At 53.6% G+C, this 18,879-nt stretch overlaps 1 protein-coding gene across 2 annotated transcripts; it reads right to left on the bottom strand.

Moving 5' to 3' along the window:
* Positions 1–2,474: 2,474 nt before the first annotated feature.
* Positions 2,475–18,531, bottom strand: LIME1 (Lck interacting transmembrane adaptor 1). Of its 2 annotated transcripts, XM_019548313.1 has the most exons (6): positions 18,234–18,531; positions 9,900–10,058; positions 9,022–9,073; positions 8,276–8,363; positions 7,451–7,908; positions 2,475–4,538 (listed from the first exon to the last, which is right to left on the bottom strand). In XM_019548313.1, the coding sequence occupies exons 2-6, from the start codon at positions 10,019–10,021 to the stop codon at positions 4,116–4,118; spliced, it is 1,143 nt and encodes a 380-aa protein (XP_019403858.1). In that variant the 5' UTR covers positions 10,022–10,058; positions 18,234–18,531; the 3' UTR covers positions 2,475–4,115. The 2 variants fall into 2 exon arrangements, with proteins under 2 accessions (XP_019403858.1, XP_019403857.1); XM_019548312.1 differs by lacking the exons at positions 9,900–10,058; positions 18,234–18,531 and having other exon boundaries at positions 9,022–9,720.
* Positions 18,532–18,879: the final 348 nt, after the last annotated feature.

Genomic DNA, 18,879 nt, shown 5'->3' on the forward strand with positions numbered 1-18,879 from the left:
AGCAGGTGGGCTTGAGCAAGGTCATTCAAGGAGTTTCCAAGCCCGCCTGGATACCACCAGGGTCCACAGGGCGCCGGACTGCCCTGTCCCCGGCAAACTCCATGTGTGACAAATGACACTTGTGTATCTGGAGGGGCTCCAGATGGAGCTGAGATGGAGACCTCTGCTCCTTTTGTCCATTTTGCCAACAGCAGATGGGACCCGAGTCCTGCTTTCCATAGCCCCCGCGTGTTTCTTTATGGACTTAACATCTCTGGGCATCTGCTCAACTCCAGCCAGCTTGCTAAGGTTCACGAAGCCAGGTTCACTCACTTCTACAGACAACACCATCCAGTCGTGGCCAGCCACCCACTCACGAGGAGAAAAAAGCATTTTAGAGCAACATCAGAGCTGAGCTTTGACACATGTAAAAGCCAAAATGTTCGAGACTGCAGGTTCCCAACCGCTGGAACTCAACCCTAAACGCAGCATTTCTGTAGCAGCCCTGGGTCCCCAGGTGTGGCCTGGACACGGGAAGTTTTGGATGAAAGTATGGGCCACCTTTGCCATCCAATCAACCAGCTCAATACAGACCAGAGCCTCAGCTGGCCAAGCTGACATTGCTCCCAGGAGGTGACCGAATGACGTCTGCACAGAGCCGTGGTGTCCACACCAGCACAACAGCTGCCCGTGATGTTGGCTCCACTCGGTAGCTTCAAGCACGTGGCTTGGTCCCAGTGTTATCCTTCATTTGGATGGCAATAGGGGTGCACAGTCCCACTCAAAATCCAGGCTCCCCTAGGTGTATCGGCGAAAGAGAGGTCTCTGCCCCAAAGAGTTTCCAACCTAAAAGATGTGAGGGACAAAGAATGGGAGAAGGGGAGCATAGGGCATTGCGGGACAGGGAAGTCACCCTATTCCTTCCAACAGAAGATGTCTCTGAAATTAAAATGCACCCCCATTTTGTGACTGTCAGTTAAAGGAGGAAAGAAAGCATCCAATAAAGACACACGTACAAGGATGCAGCTGCTCCGTGCTGCACATCCGAGCTTTTTTAAACTCTACATTTGGGATGCGGGCCATTTTTAGAAGAAATAGTTCACGTCTGAACAAGCACATCTTACATGAGAAGGAATCAGGTAATTCCTTTGCCCCAGGTTGTACCAGGACTCGGTGGCAGAGCCAGGAGCCTGGCTCGTTTCTCCCGAGCCCCAGCTGAGCGTCGTAGCCACACGCGGTCGAGCTCGGGGCTTTAGCAGGCAGAGCGTGCTAACAGCAATATTACCCGCCTGCTCTCTGCGGCCGCTATCTGGGCACTGTATCTGGCAGGGGGTGGGACCAGATGTCTGTCAAAGCGTTCGTATCTCTAGCTTGTGTGGTTTGGCATCCTGCATTCGCTCAACAAAGAGGCACGTGAAAAAGAAAGCGTGAACGCTGCAGGCTCGGGGACATTTTAGGTTTAACATGCTGAACGTGTGGCTTTTATTTAGGGGTGGGGGCAGTTTGTTTCTGTCATTCTTCCAGCCTGATTCAGCAGAGGGCCAGATCCAGCAAAACAGGACAGGTGATTTCTTTGCTGGTGAATGGAGGGACGTGCTGGGGTGGTGGTGGGAGTCAGCATCGGGCGAGCTCATCTTCCGCTCAGTTTCTGTACCGCTTTTCAAGCCCCGGTGTTAAAGCAGCGGTTAGCTATTCTGCATTGTTTGGGGCCACATGCTCTCCGCCTGCTTCACCCCATGCTGCCTTTTCTGTTTCAATCCGAGGTGTTGGTAGAAGTCGTAAAGGTCACAGCTGTTTTGGTGGTTGCACAGGCTTGGGTAATCGGTCATTGCCCTTCATGGAAAGAAGCGTAGGATGAGCTGACAATATGTGGATCCATCCCCGTGACAGTGTGCCCCAGAGGATACATTCAGCTGCATTCCCAAATTCTCCTCATTTGTATAGTCCCCAGAAGAGTATTTTACAAGATGCATTAACGCACTCGCTGCTCTGTCACGTGCGTTTCTTCTTCCCCAGGAAGTGCCTGCTCCAATTGGAAATGAGAATAGCAAACCTGCACACCCCAAACTGCGTACAAACATGTAAGCCTCCAGCTTCGATGGCACACAATGCAAACCAGGGGGAGAAGCCTGAGCATCCAGGCCGTGGCACCTTCAGGACTCACCAGCAGTGGGAAGAAAGGTAATGGCTTGCCAGCTTTGCTCTTTCACACACGGAGAAGTGTGCCCAGCTCACAGACTGTCTCCCTCCAGGAAGGATCAGAAATGCCCCTTACCTGGGAGGTGGTACAGAGAGACAGCAAAATGTCCTCAATGAAAGGGCAAAGCAGGTTGCCCCTGGTGAGAAATGCAGAGCTTTAGCTGTATTCGTATATAAAAACTTCATAGGTAAAATCCTGAGCCGCCCCGTGTTCACAGACAGGCCCCAGGGGCAGCAGGGCTGGTGAGATTGTGCTCGGTGGAGGAGGAGGGAGGATTGTGAGTGGGGTTTGCCGCTCTGACAGCAGCTCACAGCTCACCCAGGGACTCCGACAGCCAGTGAACGCAGGGGAAGGCGGGAGATGATCAGGCCGGTGGAAGCAGAAACAGGCAGATCCTGTCATCGTTCCTCCCCGCAGACGGAGAAAACAACCACCCCAAGGCTTTGGGAGACGACACAGGTCCCCTCGCAGCATGTGGCCTGGTTCCTCCGGCTCCGCTCTGCATTCGGGGCTTGTTTCAGGGGGGAAATCTTCCCACATCAGGGCTCCAGGCCATCGCAGCGGCAACACAAACAGGCCACCACATTTCAGATCCCACTGTCGTGTTTATTGGACCTGCAGCATCCCCATGGGCAGCTGCCGGTGTTACAAAGTCAAGGGGTAAGTAAAAGAGGATACAGGTCAGCATGTTAGGGGAAAGTTTACAAGAAACTTTCTCCTGTATAAAAAAACCTCTCAGGCTTGAACAATATGATGGTGGCGCTTCTCAGCTAGGAAATCTGCCAAGGACTGAGGGCTTCCTGTATCTCTTGCAACTGCCCCCCCAGCCGTCAGGAGCTTGCAAACAGGCTTAGAAGACGTTGTTGCCTGCAAGGGACTGACTTGATGACACAGGAGGTCTCTTGCCTTGCTCAAGGTGCCTGGCACTGGAGGCCAGGAACATCCTTCCCGTTTTGCACGAGGAAGCACTGAACTGTGATGTTTCCTTAATCACCCAATGGTCGAGCTAGAAATAAGCTCTGGCCCGTGCATCCCCATGCAGGGCTGTATCACTCAGGAAACGCAGGGTGAGCGCCCAGAGGGACAGAGGGCTGCAGGAGGCTGTAGCCAAGTGAATTCCTTTGCAATCCCTTCCCCCATGCCCCGGGACCTGCAGTGAGCTGGCCCCACCTCCCTCGGGAGGTCCCCTTCCCTAGCGTGACAGTCTTGGTGCTGGCTATCCCCTGCACTCTCCAGCGTGACACAGAGACCCGGCAAACCTTGGCTTCACCTTGCAATTAGCACCACAAATTGTGATCTCTCTGGCCAGCCCATAATCAGAGGTGGGTGGCCTGGACAGGAGGCCGTCCCGTCTCACAGGAAAGAGACAGACCGCCTGTATCACGTGAAACGCACGTTCTCAGGTAATCCAGACTGCTCCGCTTCTGGGTATCTCAGGTATGGCAGTGTGAGCCTGCGGGCTATAACGTACAGAACAATAAGCTTACAAGGGCGGAGTACAGTGTAGAAGGACGCGTCCTTAGGAACTCAGCTGCCCCTTTCCTAGACTAGGTTTCTACACTCTTCTTCTCCAGACCCTGCCTCAAGTCACAGGCAGGGCAGGTGCCTGAGCCGGGGGTCTGTGTCCCTCTAAAATGGACACAAACCCCGTCCAGCCCAAACACTCCCATCCAGACCAGTCTCCTGCCCCCAGAAGGGGCCAGCACCAGCTGCTTCAGAGGAAGCTGAGAGCAGTCATGGGACAGTCTCTCTCCAGGAGAGTCAGAGATGGGTGCGTGCCCTAAAGCACCAAAGGGATTACAGTTCGCAGAACAAGGCTGGACTTCCCTGCGGTACCTTGCTGGATGGCTGAACTGCAGGGCAGCTGGAGGTCTCTATGGCAGTGCAGAGGGGCTGCCCCGGGGCTGCCAGGAAGGGGGCAGCTGTGTGAGAGGGGCTATAAGCCCGTGATGAAGACCTCCAACCCATTGTGGACCTTTGTGGTAGTTGTTCTCCTCACCTCCCCTTCCCACAGGTCGCTGACGCTTTCATAGAAGTTCTCGCTGGGGCAGCTCCTGGGAGACCTGCTTTTTCTCTCCGACTTCTTCCACTTGGCATCAACCTCTGCATAGTCTGGATCCGGGGCTGGGCCGCTCCCACGCTTGGCCCAGGGGCTGTCATCGACAGACTCGTAGCAGGGCTCGATGAGCAAGGGGCAAGCCAGGGTGGATGGGTACCCTGCCGTGACGCCCTCTTCCTGGCGTGCCGCTGGCCAGCTGCGGTCTCCGGGACCCACCTCTGCAGCAGCCCTTCCTGCAGACGCGGAGTCCTGGGCTTTCTTCTTGCCAGCCTTGCACACCGTTGAGTACATTTCCTCCACCTGCAAGAGAACAGCCATGGTTAATGGCAGGTGCCAGACAACAGCGGCACGAGGCTCTTGCCTGCATTCCCACCTCTGACTTGTGCTCTTGCTTTATCACCTCTCTGGGCCCTATGCAGAGCAGGTCAGTCTGTGTGTGCCTGTGTGTGCGTGTGCGCAAGAGACCGGGGACATGGTGTGGAAACACAAGCAGCTACATTCACACCTGGCTGAGCTAGGCCTAGTCACCGCAGGCAACACCTGGTTATAAAGAAGGACCTGCTCCCGCTCACCTGCGCTCTCTGTGCTTCTGCAGGAGGGCGTGCTAACCCCCTCCCTGAAGTGGGACTTTGGGAGAAGGAAACCAGCAGCCTGCCTGACTGATACGGATTCATATTCATGATTTACACAATGATATCATTTCGATCAAGACTGGAGACTATTCAGAGATTGGCCTAGGAAGGAACTTAAAGCTAGCTGGAAGCACAGCCATACCCCCGTGAAAGACAGAGAAGGGCAGGCAGGCAAGGTGGGCTTGGAGTGTGCCATGCCGTCTGCCTGCTGTTCTGGCTGTTGGAGAAGCTGCCTTATTCCAGAGCTGGAACTGAGGACAACCCGGTTGTGAGCACAGCTGCAGAGGTTCTTGAGCTGCACGAAGACCGCCCTGATGTCCCAGCGTGGAACCGGGTCCTTTACGGCAGGATAAACATTAACCAATCCTTCCATACACGTCTTGGCTGCTGCACGCACAAAGACGGATTACTTATCTACGAGCACGTGATGCACCGCTGCTGCTGCTGCTCACTGCACCCAAGGACCCAAACGCCTTCACTGGAGCAAGTACTCAGGACTCCTCTGGATCCAGGCCAGCACTGGAATTGTGCATTTATGGCTCATTTTGCAATATACTTGTGGTGACTTTGTCCAAGAAAATGCTGCTGGTGCTGACAAGAACACACCTGGGACAAGACACACAACCACCATGGAGGATGTCTGAAGGCAAGCTAAGCAGGGTCTTTTAGACACCCACTGGTTTCACCGTGGATCCCGGATCCTTTCGAACAGTTCATCAGCCTTGTCATGAAACAAAGCACCCCATTAGTAAGTGGGGGTCCTCTCCCTCAGATTGGGTTGGAGTAGAAGCCTCCAACCAGGGTTTCGGCAATGTGTTTTAGCAGATACAACCACCTGAACAAGGCTCTGAGTACATGCCTTGCCGCTGTCTGGCTTTCAGACAGTGAAGCGACAGCCAATTTAGATTGTTCCTTGAGGAGTGTTTTTGCAAACAAAGAGATCCTTCCCCCATTGCAACATTAGCACGTGGTAATATGCCACTTTGATTTCAAATGAAAAAGATGATGTTGAAGCCATTTCCACTCCCTCCACCAGCCCCAGATGAGTCAAATCCCCTAAGGACCAGACCCAAGCTCAGAGGAAAGTCTTGGGGTTGGGCTGTGGGTCCAGCCCTGAGTGAGCTGTGCAACGCCCCAGGGATGTCTTGGCGAGATCTGTCGGAGGGATTGCAATGAACCCTTGGACTCTGCTGCCAGCAGATCCTCTGCAAGCAGCTTGGTTCCTGAACTCCTCTGATAAGCTACTCTCCAGCTCAGCAGATGTCTGTGCAATGCAGTCCAGACAAGATAAATGGTTTCATGTCCTTCCCAAACACCGGTGAAAAAATCTAGCCCCCAAATCCTGCCTAATCCCACCCTAACAGCAGTGCAAACCCCCTTCTTCCCACATTGCACATGTGGAGAAGGCAGATCAGGGCACCAGAGCCAGGGACGTGTCTTGCATTCACAGGAGCAGAGGGCTGAATGGGCCTGGAACAGCACCAACCTGAGTGTGCTTGTTTGGTGGGCGAGATCTGGGATCTTCCTGCAAGGAGACTCACCAGCCCTCGCCCAGGCTTTGAGTGAGAGCAGGGGCAGCGAGAGCCCGGCCTGTTCTCTGGAGGGCAGGCAAGGAGGGGAGGCTACATCTGATGCAGGAGCCTGAAATCAAGGCTCATGTTTCCTGACCTGCATGAACATCCGCACATACCTTTCCTAAGCCAGCACATGCCGTTCTCAGCCCCTGGGACTTGGAAGGTCTTAAGTGTTACTTACCTAGGATCCTTCTGCTTCAAGCCCAGGCAGAGCTCTTGAAAGCCACCATGAGCTTCTGGCTTCCTCCTTCTTCAGGGGAAGACCATGGTCTGCTCGCTGTTTCTTAGACTGACTGAGCTAGGGGCAAGAGGCCAACCTCAAAGCAGACTACGCCTCTCCGCCAGCCTCTTTGCCAGCTGACCTTGGGGTCTGGTTTTCCTTAGTCTGGGGGACAAGCTCAGGTGCTCCATGCCACTAGCTTTAGCCTGTCCTGTGCACAGTATTGTTGACCGCCCATGTCCCCGGGTACCATCTCTGCACTCTGAATATGCTTCACTTGCCGGGTCAAATGGAAGGGACATGGCAAAGCATGGCCCAAACACCACCCCCTCCCAATCTAGCAGGTATCAGGGTGATGTGGCTAAGTGATACAAGGGCATGATGTCTCCTCCAGCCAGATGTGCACCTCTGTGGGGAGACACGTTTCCCCTCTATCCCCACCCAATACCAGCAACAGTCATAGATCCGACCCTGCTCTATCCTCTACCCCTACCTGCTGCAGGACACGGGCCCTTGCTGGCTCCTGCGGGCTCTCCAGGGCAGGGAGTGCTGTGTTTGCAGAGCTTTTGACTTACTGGGCCTTGCTTGGCACTATCCCTCTGTAGCTGAGGACAGCCCCAGTCACAGCCCTTCAGCCTAAGCCTTGGGGAAGCTGGGGGGCTGGATCCCAGCCAGCCCAGCTCCAGGCATCCATTCGAGACAATAACTACAACCTGCGCCCAGCGGTCACGGCTCCCACTGCCCTGGTCGTGGACAGCCTGGGAGAAGTGCTGGATGCTTCCGTACCTTCACTGTCGGGGGGCTACAGGCAGCTCCTCCCCAGCCTGGGAGGCTGTCCGAGGGCTCCTGGGAGGACTCGCCCGGCGTCATCTTGCACAGCTCTGGCTGGGGTTTCTTCACTTTGCGGACGCAGGCGTAATCAGCTGTCACCGCTCTGCCCTCACTGCCTAAAGAGGCGGCCTCGGTGGAGGGTGCCAAGTTGGGCACCAGCTGCGGTGCTCCCTGCTTCGCCACCACAGGCTCGTACAGCGTCTCCGGGGCTGACCTCCGCGCGGCAGAGAAGACCAAGTTGGAGTAGGTCTGGTCAGCGTTCGGGGTCTCAGTGCAAGAGGGAGACAGGGGGATTCGGGGCAGCTCTCTGCGCAGCAGGATGCTGATGCTGATGCTTGAGCTGTTCATGGAGCTCTCTGCCTCACCTGAAGCCCCAGACGTGTAGAGGAAATCCATGCTGACAGGCCTGTGGCCTGCGAGGAAAAGAGAAAGGGTGTGAGGGCATGGCTTGCCTTTCAAGGCACCCAGAATAACTCCCTGCTCAGCCCCTTTCAACTGGGACCACGTGCTTCCCTGTTTACAGCCTGCAGCCAGTGCAATGGCTCATGCCACCGTGGGTCACCCCCACGGCCAGCCTGGGTTGACTGGCGATTGCTGGCACGCCTCAGGCATGCTGCGGCACATGGGGACGCCCTTCTTGCTAGGTCATTGGGAGCGCCACCGTGCCCTGGCAGGTCCTGGCAGGCAGCACTGCCCTCCCGGCACAGGCCCCGGCATGCTCCCGGTGCAGAACAACGGGATCTCTCTGTTCTCGGCGGCTCGGCTCTCCCAGCGACTCACTGTCTTTCTGCAGCTTCACCCTGTTGAGCTCGTGCAGCTTGGTGTCCGATTTACTGAGCGACCGGAGCTGTGTCTGCCTCAGCAGAGACTGTAAAGGAAGAAGGACGTGTCTGGTTGTAACCGCTGCCCTGCACAGCCCTCCCCAAGCTGCTCCATGTGGCTAGACAAACAGCAACAAGGGGGGCAACACCCATCAGGGGCTCAGTAACCGGGATCCAAGATCCTGAGTCCAGAAGGATGCCTTGGTGGAGCCCTGTGGCGCCTGGGCCAGGACCCTGCAGCCCCTCTGCTCACGCAGTTCAGTTCCTCTTAGCTTTCCATTTCCGCCTGCACACTGGAACATGTCACGGCCAACATAACCCGGCTCTCAGCTGGGCGGTACGGCCCTGAGGCCCCTCATGTTCACCGCTCTGAAGGAGGTCCTCCCTTTGGCTTCTTCCAGCATGCTTTTTCCAACAAGCTGCTCTTTCTGGGCATGAAAATTGCTCCCCCTCTGTCTTTAAGGGCTCCTTATTGGAGCCTTCCAGGTGGCCTACACCCCTGCATTTCCCCCAGCCCAGGCTGAGCCAGCCCCTTACAGGGCAAGGCTCCAAGACCTCTCATTCAGGTGCTTCCTATGACAGATGCTGGCTGAGAAACAGCCCATCCCTAATGCCCTCCTGGACCCCCTTCATGCCACCCATCTGCACTGGCCCTTGATGCTTGCCACGTGACTCATAGCTTATCAAGGCATCACATACACTCACCTCATTTATCAGCTTTACCCCATCTGGCAGGACCTTCTTCTTCTTGCCTTTCCTGCAATGAGAAGTGGGGTCAAGGTGGAGAGGGGCAAGGGGGGCACACAATACGCAGCTGGTGAGAGCAACACTGGCACGTGACTCGGCTCTGCTCATAGCTAGGGCAGTGCACTGGGCTCCGTTCCTGCCTGGGGAACAGATCTGATGTGATGGGCCTTGGGGAGGAACGGCGGAGGGCATGATTTACATCCCTGGAGCACGCCACGGCCTGGATGCCCTAGAGCAGTGGTTCTCATCTCAACCATTTTTGGCTCAAGGCACCCCTCGATAAACTCGAGGCACTCTGGGAGAGACTCAAGGGCCCCCTCAGAAAATGTCAGCACCGAGTTTTCACTCCATTTTTGACTGCAGAACAATAGTGGAGCAATTGGCCTGTTGCAAAGAAGTCAGGAAGACTGCTGCAGGTCAGCCCATGTTTAACGCTGCAGATTCCAGTGGGAAACCTCTGGGTTTATCTTGTGAACCATGTTTGCATGGCCAACAGCGCCGCGGCACCCTGGTTGAGAATCACATCCCTAGAGCTCCTTGGGAACCAGGCATGGGGGCTCCCTCGTGTGGCCTGTTGTGCTGGGCTGCAGCCAGGAGATCTGAGCTGCATGGGCACTCACACGGCCCCAGCCAAGTGCCCAAAGCCTGGTCCCAGCACATACCGGGCACTGCAGAAGACTCTGGAGGGCGTCTCCTTGGTGCAACCAGCCCAACTTACTACGAGAGCGAGCAGGGCAGAATTAAACACAGCAGATCTGTCTGAAGGTGGAGAGGGGTGGGAATCCCATGGTTTGTTTTCCCGTGGGTCAGGGTCTATGCTACGAGTCAGCCCATACCTTCGGCAGGCAGCACACAGGGCAGAGAGGAGGACCAGGACACCCAGGAGAGCCACGGCCAGCAGGGCACTGATGGGAGAGAGATGGAGCCTGGCTACCCCCTCACCAGGGAGCGGAGCCATAGCAGGAGCCACTTCGAATCCTGCTTCAGGCCAAGCTCTGCAAAGAGAAAAGAGATGACCAGGGAGAAAGCAGATGGCAGGTCCTTTCACAGCCCCGGGAAGGGCTTGGGGGACACCTGGGTTTGCATGGGGTATGTGCTAGCCTAGCCCCAGGTGGAAGGCGCTGGTGCAAGGAGGCTGCACGGTCTTGCACACTGAGTGTGATGCTGAGGTCTGACAACTCGCAGGTGCTACAGAATCACAGAAACACAGGGCATCAAAACCATCCAGCTCAGCCCCTGGCTCTGAGGCAGGATGAAGTCTACATGGACCAACCCGGACAGTTTTCTGCCTTTTCTTAAGCACTGCAAATAAGAGCGTTCCTCATCCTCCCTACACCGCTCGTCCCAGCACTTCTCTCTTTAGAGTTAGAAAAGTTCTCCTAATATCTACCCCAAATCACCTGAGCTGTAGAGGAAGCCAATTCCTTGTTGTACCCTGGTGGATACAGAGAACAACAGAGCCCTGGGCTCTCTACAACTGCTCTTCCCGTAATGGGAATAGTAAGGCTTGTCGTGCCTCCCATCAGTCTTGTCTTCTGTAAGGAAAATAAACCCAATTCGTTCAGTCTTTCCTCACAGGTGCCAGTTTCCAAGCCTCTGCCCATGCTCATCACTCCTAGACTCTTTCCAATGTGGTTACCGCCTCAGAGCACGCTGCCCAAAACTGGGCACTGCGCTGCATCCGGAGGCCCACCCCCCCAGAGCTGAGCAGAGAGGAATCATTACCTCCTTTGTCTTAGTCCTGTTAATAGGACCTGGAATAAGAAATACCTTTAATTTCCCAGGAGCATCCTGCTGTTGACTCGTGTACTTTGAGATCTGCTGTAACCCTCTGCCTCAACTCCTAGCATGGCCGTGAGCAGACCACATGCTCTCTGCAGTCCCCAAGGTACAGAAGCATCGTAACAAGCGCTTGGCTGGAACGTAGCCATGCTCACAACTCACCTTTCTGCAGGTATTAATGGGACCACCTGGTTGCAATGCTTGGAACAAGAGCTGAATATGCACCCGAGATCGCTTCTTTCCAGTGTGAATGGGATGTCAGCACCTTGCAGCTATGCTGGTCTCCTGCTTCTACCCCAGCACCTCTCCCTGCAGCTACTGGGATCAGGGAGGTTGATTTGGTGGCAGGTGGAGTCTGCTGAAGACAGCAGCATGCAGGGTCTCCAGCCACAAGACGCACAAGAGATCTGCCTCTCGTCTAGCGTGTGCCAGCAGAAGTGTTGCTGAAGAAGCCACCAGAAATTTGCAGGGGTTGCTGGCAGAGGGTGTCGATCAAAAGCCAAATCAGCAGTGTGCTGGGTGGATGGTTGGGAGCCAAGTGCTGCTTTTAAATGGGGCTGTCATTGTACCTGGACCTGGATCTCCTTTCTCCTAGGCCAGGGCTGAACTCAGCTTCCCCTCGCTATACTCTCCCGCATGCCTGCAAAACATCCCTTGCAGCACCGAGATGCTAGCCTGTATTAGCCCTAGGGCCAGGCCCCATGGGGACAGATCGTCTCCCCCTCCTGAAAAGCAGAGCTCTCTCTGAGATGCATCCCTTGCTTCCAAGGGGCTGCTGCAACCTTCCCCGGAGCCAAAGCAGAAACCTCACATGCCTGGCAGAGCCCCACTGGGTTCTGGCACTGCTTGCCCACATTTCTACAGCAAGCCTAGCTCTTGGAAGCCCCAGCTCCTGGAGCCATGTTATTCATGGCAAATCATGCCTCATTTATTATTTAATTAATAGTGCAAATGCATTCATAAACAAAGCTCACACAGGCATCAAGGAAATCCTGGCAATGCAGCCCTGTGCCCCCTCTGGGCTCAAACGCGACAGGAGCAAAGAGAAAGAACTGCAGATATTATGGTTTAATCTCTTGCGATCCTGGGGCCTGGCTCTCAGATGGGGTTCGAGCAAGGTGTCAGTGGCTAGATGGGTGCAGGAGTCTGAAACCCATCTGCTACTGAGGTAATGTCATCTGCTTGGAAGGAATGAAGGGAGAAAAGCAGAAAAAGATGGGGAGGGGGAAGGCAGACGGGGAAAACAAGAGAGTAGAATAGCATGCTGGTACTGACTGGCTGAGACCCAGCAGACTCACAGATGGAGATGGGAGGGATGGTTTCAGTTTGGTATATTGGCAGTTTATTAACGGTGACCAGAGCCATATGAATAAGGCTGCTTTTAGAGAGCTGGGCTGCGAGCATGGCATCCCCTCTTCATTTTAGCGAGGTGGGAGGATTCAAAGCTGAAACCTGGCTGTGATCATGCAAGCTGGTCTTGAGAGTTTGGTTCTCAAACTAGCCAAAATCTCACGGGAATCATCTGTGACACGACACTGCAGTTGATAACCAGTCAGTCGTGGATGTGATCAGGAGAATGACAGAAACAGAGGGTGGGCAGGGCCTCCAGAAGTCATCTAGTCCAACCCCTGCTCCAGGTAGGAGAAGCTCCGTTCAAAACCATCTCATCCAAGTGTTCATCTAACCTGATCTCTCTGTTTTATGGCAAGTTTGGCTGTGGCTGGTGCCTTTGGAAGCCCCAGATCCTGAAGTCATGCTATTAGAACCAGAAAAGCAATAGATGAAGGGCAGAGGATGGGATGAAAAACACCATTAATAATAACCCCTAGCCTGGTTCTCAGATCAAAGCAAAATTAGGAACCGTGATACCGCCAAAGAACTCCCGAGGGAAAGTCCAAACTATTGCACGGGGGTGTCCTGGCACTTGCACTTCCAGCTCCAGGACATTGGCTTTGGCCTGCTGTCCATGCCATCTGGCTGGGGCACATCTTCCATCCTGCAACAGGCCTGCTGCAGGCCTCTGCAAGGGCATGGAAGAAACTGAGTACCATGTGCAGTCTCCCTGTGTACTGCCACGGGCACCTGGCTCCGACACCAGCATCTCCCACGGACCCTTGGAACAAGCAAGAGACTCTTTAGCATTATAACCAGACACCCCAAAAAGCTCCTAGGGGCACTCCAGGTGGATGGCCTCTTAGCAGCCACATCCTGCTGGGACCAGAGGGGCTTTAGCTCATCGGTGAGCCCCTTCTGTGCAGAACACATCCACAACTCCCAGTTCCTCCTCCTAAACCTTCCCCCTCCAGCCCCGCAGCCCAACACACCTGCTCTCACGTCTCTGGGTGCATGGAAGCTAGTGGAAGCACCAGGCTCGGACAGGCGGGTTTGAGACCACCCTGCAGCTCATTTTCAACTCCTCCAGCAGCGATAGCAGAGGCTCAGATTGTGGGGCAGGCAGGAACAGGCGGCAAACAGGCAATGACTCAGCTCACAGGAAACCATGAGGGGTTTGCACTTGCTCCTCCTGCAGCCCCAGCTCTCTGCCAGGGCTGCTCCAGGGGGGTATGGCAGGGGAGCGGTTCTGGGGATCTCAGAGCATAAGGGACTGCACCAAAGCACAGAACCAGGGCCGGGAACTCCTGAGCTTTGCTGGGCAGTGCTTGCCAGCACCCCAAGACCCACAGCGGATGGCAGAAGGGAACAAAGCCTAGAACAAATTTGATTCAGGGCTGGGGGGAGAGGGTGCAGCGCTGCTGGCATCAGCAGAGCCTGGGCCAGGGGCACAGGACAGCAGGAGGTTCTCTCACAGGACATGGAGCCAGCTCCAAGTCAGCACTTAGGTCCCTAGGTGCATTGAAATGGATGGGAACACCTACTTGGATCTGGCCTTGGTGTTCCAGGTACTTGCTATTTATTGTGTGCCCAGTTCCAAGCAGCTGAGCAGCTGTAAGGCCCTGTCCAGGCTTTGTTGGGGAAGCTTGGCCCATAAAGGCACAGTCCTCATCTGCCCTAAGGATGCTGGGCTGCTCTCCCAAGGCCTAGGAAGAAGACACGCTGGACCACCTGGGAAATGAGCTATCGTAGAACCAGCGATTGCCTGACTGCTGTCCAGCCGCAGGACTCTTGACCAGTGTTCAAGCCCCATTGCTGCCCCAGCAAATGCCCGTCATGCAGTTGTGCCCTCCACACTAGCCCCCCAGCCTCTCCCGCCTTTCTACCTTGGCTTCTGTTCCCTCTATCAGCGCCATTGGTTTCCTGTGCTGCCCTGTATCAGATGCACTCTTTGCATGAACAAACAAGCCACAGCCCCCCTCCGTCCTGCTGTCACCCCCCAGGCATGCTTGCTGTGGTCTCCTCCGCTGCTGGCAGCCTGCAAGAGAAGCTTGCAGAGCTGTGCACGAAGCAGTGAACCTTGCCGCAGCTGGAAAGCTGCCCCGTGATGCAAGAGAGGACGTTGCTGCTGTCCCCAGTCCATGCAGGGCCCTAGCTTCTAAAAGGCACAAGCTGCATCCTGACAGTAGGGCGCTAGCTTGGTGCCCATGAGCACCATGAATAGGGGAAATGGCCCTGGTGAAGCCATCGTACCAGCATGCAGCATGGATTAGTAAGTCTGGATCAAGCCATTCTCAGGCCAAAGAACAGAGGAACCAGGCAGAGGAAGGTGGGTGGAGTGCTGCTAGTCAACCAGGGCTGGCATCGGCACCATTTTCACCATAGCCAACCCTGCCCTGTTAGGGCCCAGGTGCAGCTGCCTGAGATAGCACAGAGAAGATGGAACCAGCTTGGGGGTTGGATTCTCCCCGTCTACACGCTGCTGTAGCATCACTGCCCTCAGCCGATTCCCACGAGGATCAGGCCCCATACGGCTGCAGTGGGTGCCAGCCCTGGTGCTTACACAACTGCAGAAGGGACTGGGGAAGTGCCAAGTCTTTCCTCGGTCCCAACCAAGCAGCGAGAGTAGATTCAGCCATCACGTGCCCTGGCTGGGAGCAGTGCCACTGCCTTTTGGGGCTGCTCTGCCGCAGGCAGCTTGTGGGGTGGCAGCTTCGTGTCACATTCGTGCTATTGCACCAGAATGGAAAACGATCAACTGTCTTTGAGGTTTCACCTGTTTTCCTGTGCAAAAAAAGAAAAAAAAGAAAAAGCCGCCTCTCAGTGCGACCCTCTGCCTTCGAGACCTTCAAAGAGAAAAGTCATGTTCATGGCAGGCTGATGAGTTTTGAAGGAGCCAAATCAGACACTGGGCCTGTTTGTGGGATCCAGCCTATCTTAGGCTCCTGCTCCCTGGCCAGGGAACAGGGCAGCCAATGCCCCAGCAGGTCCTCAAGCTTCTCACTCCATAGGTCTCCCTGGGCAAGTCGCTTACCTTTTGTGCAATCATTTTGCTTAGTGCTGTGGAAAATAAAGGCAGCTCTGGTCTGACTTTTCTGTGACTCACTTTCCTCCCACATCCAAGCTTGCAAGTCACGTACATAAGCCAAGAGCCCTAGATAGTCTGCTAGGTGGTATAAAACTAAGACAACACATGCCCCAAAGGCTTTCAGATGCCTGGCCCCCAAACCACCCAGAGAAGTGGTGGAATTTCCATCCTTGAAAGTTTTAAGACTCAGGTAGAAAAAGTTTTGGCTGGGATGATGTAGTTGGGGCTGGTCCTGCTTGGAGCAAGGGGTTGGACTAGATGTGACCTCCTGCGGTCCCTTCTGGTCCTCATTGTCTGTAATTGTATGGAAGAGGCAGATTTTCTGGGGCTCTTCATGGAACAGCCCTTTCCCCAGCGGACTCAGCAAAGCAGAGCTACTGCTCACCAAGCAGCCAGTACTCTCCACCATCCTCTTTCCTCATCAGCTTGTCTGCACGCTGCAAAATGGTCTAGAGGTTGGCCTACCCCAATGCAGAAGGAAGGGCATAACTGAAGTCCACCACTCATCATTGCAGCTGCCGTTCATGCAAGGATGGGGAAGGGGAAAGCTGAAGAGAGGGTGACTAGCTAGAGACACCAGCTCTCAGAACCTTGCAATGTCAGTAGGTCCCTTCTGGCTTCATAAACTACATGGTACTAGGTGCACTCTACAGATTATTTATTACATTATTATTGTTATTCTTTTTTGCTGAATAGCTGCCTTTCTAACTCTTCTCATGTTTTACAAGCAGCTTGCTAAACAGGGACCGTCCAGTACAGATACAGGCCCCAGCATCCATGTACAAGCATGAATGAGTCAATATGACTCTATGGGTAACAGGAAGGGGCCAGTTCCCCAGACCTTTTTGTTAGTCAGGTATTTGCACTGCCTTGAGGACCATCAACTAGGGCCCAGGACAAGGATTTCACCAAAGGGTAACAATAAAACCTTTTTAACCCCCACTCCGCCTCCCAACCAGACAATTATAATTTTTCCTCTGCTCTTTTATGGAATGTATGATTTATAAAAATAGGAAGAATATGCTGGCCATACCTGTGGAGCATGGGGACAAACACTGCAGAGTAGGTTAGACCAGCACAATACATACACTTGTCAGAAGTGTCCTTTGGGATGCAGTGGTTGGTGCTATGGACTATGAATTGATCTAGTACCTGACTCTGCTTACCCTGAGTTGCACAGGCTACAGTTTTGCATTCATGCAGCCTCATTGAAGTCAGCCAGGCTAACCATCTGCACAAGGACCAGTGGGCTGACTGGGACATTGCACAATGGAGGCTCAGACACCCCCAAACTGACAGCTGTTGTCTAAGGCAAGCACTAATAGCAGACAGTACTACCTGCCGGGAAAGCTTTACAGGCCAGGATGGCTTTGATCAGCAAATGCATGCGCCTGCTAGGACACACATGCAGTCCTGACTGGTGAGAATTAATAAGGGAACCCATATGATGGCAGGTGTCAGGTACAAAAACAGTCTGTTTTTGCTGATTTGTCTCCCCTGGGTTTTGTTGCTGTTACTTCAGAACAGTGACCACAGGCTGGGGCTTAAATCTATCAGCCAAGCTGCATAATCATATGAAACAAAATTCACCATATTATGGAATTGTATGGATTGTTTTACAGGTCAAACTAGATCACCCAATGGTCCCTCCCTCCAGCTTTAAGTTCTATAAAGGGATGAAAGAGAGGAGTCCAAGAAACCTCCCAATTTCTGGAAGGGAAGAGGAACGAGGGTATGGGTTGCCATCTTTAGCAAGGCAGTAATTGGAAAAAGCTTTTGGCTATTTTAGAGGGTTTATCTAGACAGGAAAGGGTTATTTCTACTTACTGAGATTTGGACAAAACACTGTAATGGCAGCGAATCCAGGGAGAGCTGCAGGCTGCCCAGGATGCTGTCAGGGGAGGCTAAGCAGCAAAAACATCCCATTTCAGATATGCATGTATGGCAGGAGCTCACCACTGGCAACTCAACAACAGACAAGCCAAGCAGGGCAGGCTTGGTAGCAGCTTTCACTGTCTAGAGGATGGAGAAGTTTCTGACATGTTGAACAGTGCCCTGGATTTAGGAAAGGCTCGGAGTGGCAAGGAGGGTGGACGCAGTGCTCTTCCTAGTGTAGGGTGCCCTGTGCGAGGAGGGTGGGGTTTGCCAGGGCACTCGGCTTGTCTTTGCAGGCTGCATTCCCAGAACTGCCCAGCACCCTCTTCACATCAGGGGAAACTGACTGAAATCTCAGGACTCAAAATCAGAATCCCACCCTCCATCCACTAGCTGAGAGCACATGCTTGCTTCGGCAGAGAAATTCACTTTTAAGTAGCAGCTAGGCCTGCTAGAGAGAACGCCGGGTCACAAGACACTGGTACCAGCAGGAATTCTTGTCCTTTTTACTTGCAGAAAGGTAGGCCATTAGCTAGCTGAGTGCATTTATTAGCTGAGTGTAAAATGCCTGGTAGTCACTCCAGTCACTCACTTGCCTACCTTGGCCTTCTTCCTAGCACCACGGCAGTGCCATTAGAGCTCCTGACATATGCTGTTACTTCCCTGATCAGTCCTCATCCCTCTAACACAGCCTCAGTTGCAGCAGTGTGGTTGACAATCCCTTATTTCTTCAAGAGGTGGCTCACCCCAAGAAGGAAAGGGACATTTTTTTCTTTTTTCTGAGGTACTATGTACTGACTCCTAACTCAGCATTTCATACACAGGGACATTAATCAGTCCCCAGTACACTTCCTTACCCAACTATGGACCACGACCCAGCTCCTCTGTCCAGCTGACTAACTGAAGTGTAAGTAACCTGCCTGGCACTTTGAGGTACAATTGCTAAGCCACAGAGCAGGAATCTCACCTTTCTAGTTCAACCAGCCGCATTCACACTGCACTTACTACATGTGGAACATTAATGTGCAAATACAAAAGCTGCAATACTTTCCAGCTACCCAAATGCACTTGGTAATAAACCCATAGCACTTACTTGCCACAAATTCAGAAGCTAGGCAGAAATCCATCCATGTCCTCTTCTCTGTCAAAGAACCAGACCCTCTTGGCTGCTCTTACTCTCTGCTGCCTTTATTCAGCAGCGAGGGACTTTTCCTAACTGCATGCTCTGGAGCTTTTCAAACAGCTTGATCATGCACCTCTGCTGCTGCTGCTTTGTTCAGTGCTGTTTTCCAGTCCACAGTGAGACACCTCTGAGCCTATACCAGGCAGTCTGATACCACAGCTCGTTTCCTGGCCTGCAGAAGGATCGTTTCACTAACTTGTATGCTGCTTTTGCTTTCTCTTGTTTTTGCAGAAAGCTGGCTACAGGATGGGCTCAGTGAGAGCACACCCTGCTGACTGTTCAGTTGTACTTGACCTCATTTTATACCAGTTCTTGAGGTTACTAGATTCACTTTGCTGAATTTGCCTAAAAAGAGACAGCGGTTCCTTTATTTCAAGGTAGCGTTGCTCATTGTGAAGCATCACAACATATACATGAACTGCTTTATTCACTTCTAACATGCAACCACCTTGGAGGTGGAAACATGTGGACAGAAAGTGATGAAGCAAATCAGCAAGGCCTCTCCAGTTGGAGTCAGAAGGCAATTATGCCTATTGCAATTTCACCGAAGTGCTGG

The sequence above is a fragment of the Crocodylus porosus genome, unplaced genomic scaffold (genome assembly GCF_001723895.1).
Source record: "Crocodylus porosus isolate Cpor-Errol unplaced genomic scaffold, CroPor_comp1, whole genome shotgun sequence".
In the NCBI taxonomy this organism is placed as follows: Eukaryota; Metazoa; Chordata; order Crocodylia; family Crocodylidae; genus Crocodylus; species Crocodylus porosus.

Coding starts and splice junctions, on each gene's coding strand:
- LIME1 (XM_019548312.1), bottom strand. CDS start 9,255: ATGCCCTCCGCCGTTCCTCCCCAAGGCCCATCACATCAGATCTGTTCC. Junction 8,364..9,021: donor GGGTAAAGCTGATAAATGAG/GTGAGTGTATGT, acceptor CTTCCTTTACAG/TCTCTGCTGAGGCAGACACA. Junction 7,909..8,275: donor GGTGAAGCTGCAGAAAGACA/GTGAGTCGCTGG, acceptor TTTTCCTCGCAG/GCCACAGGCCTGTCAGCATG.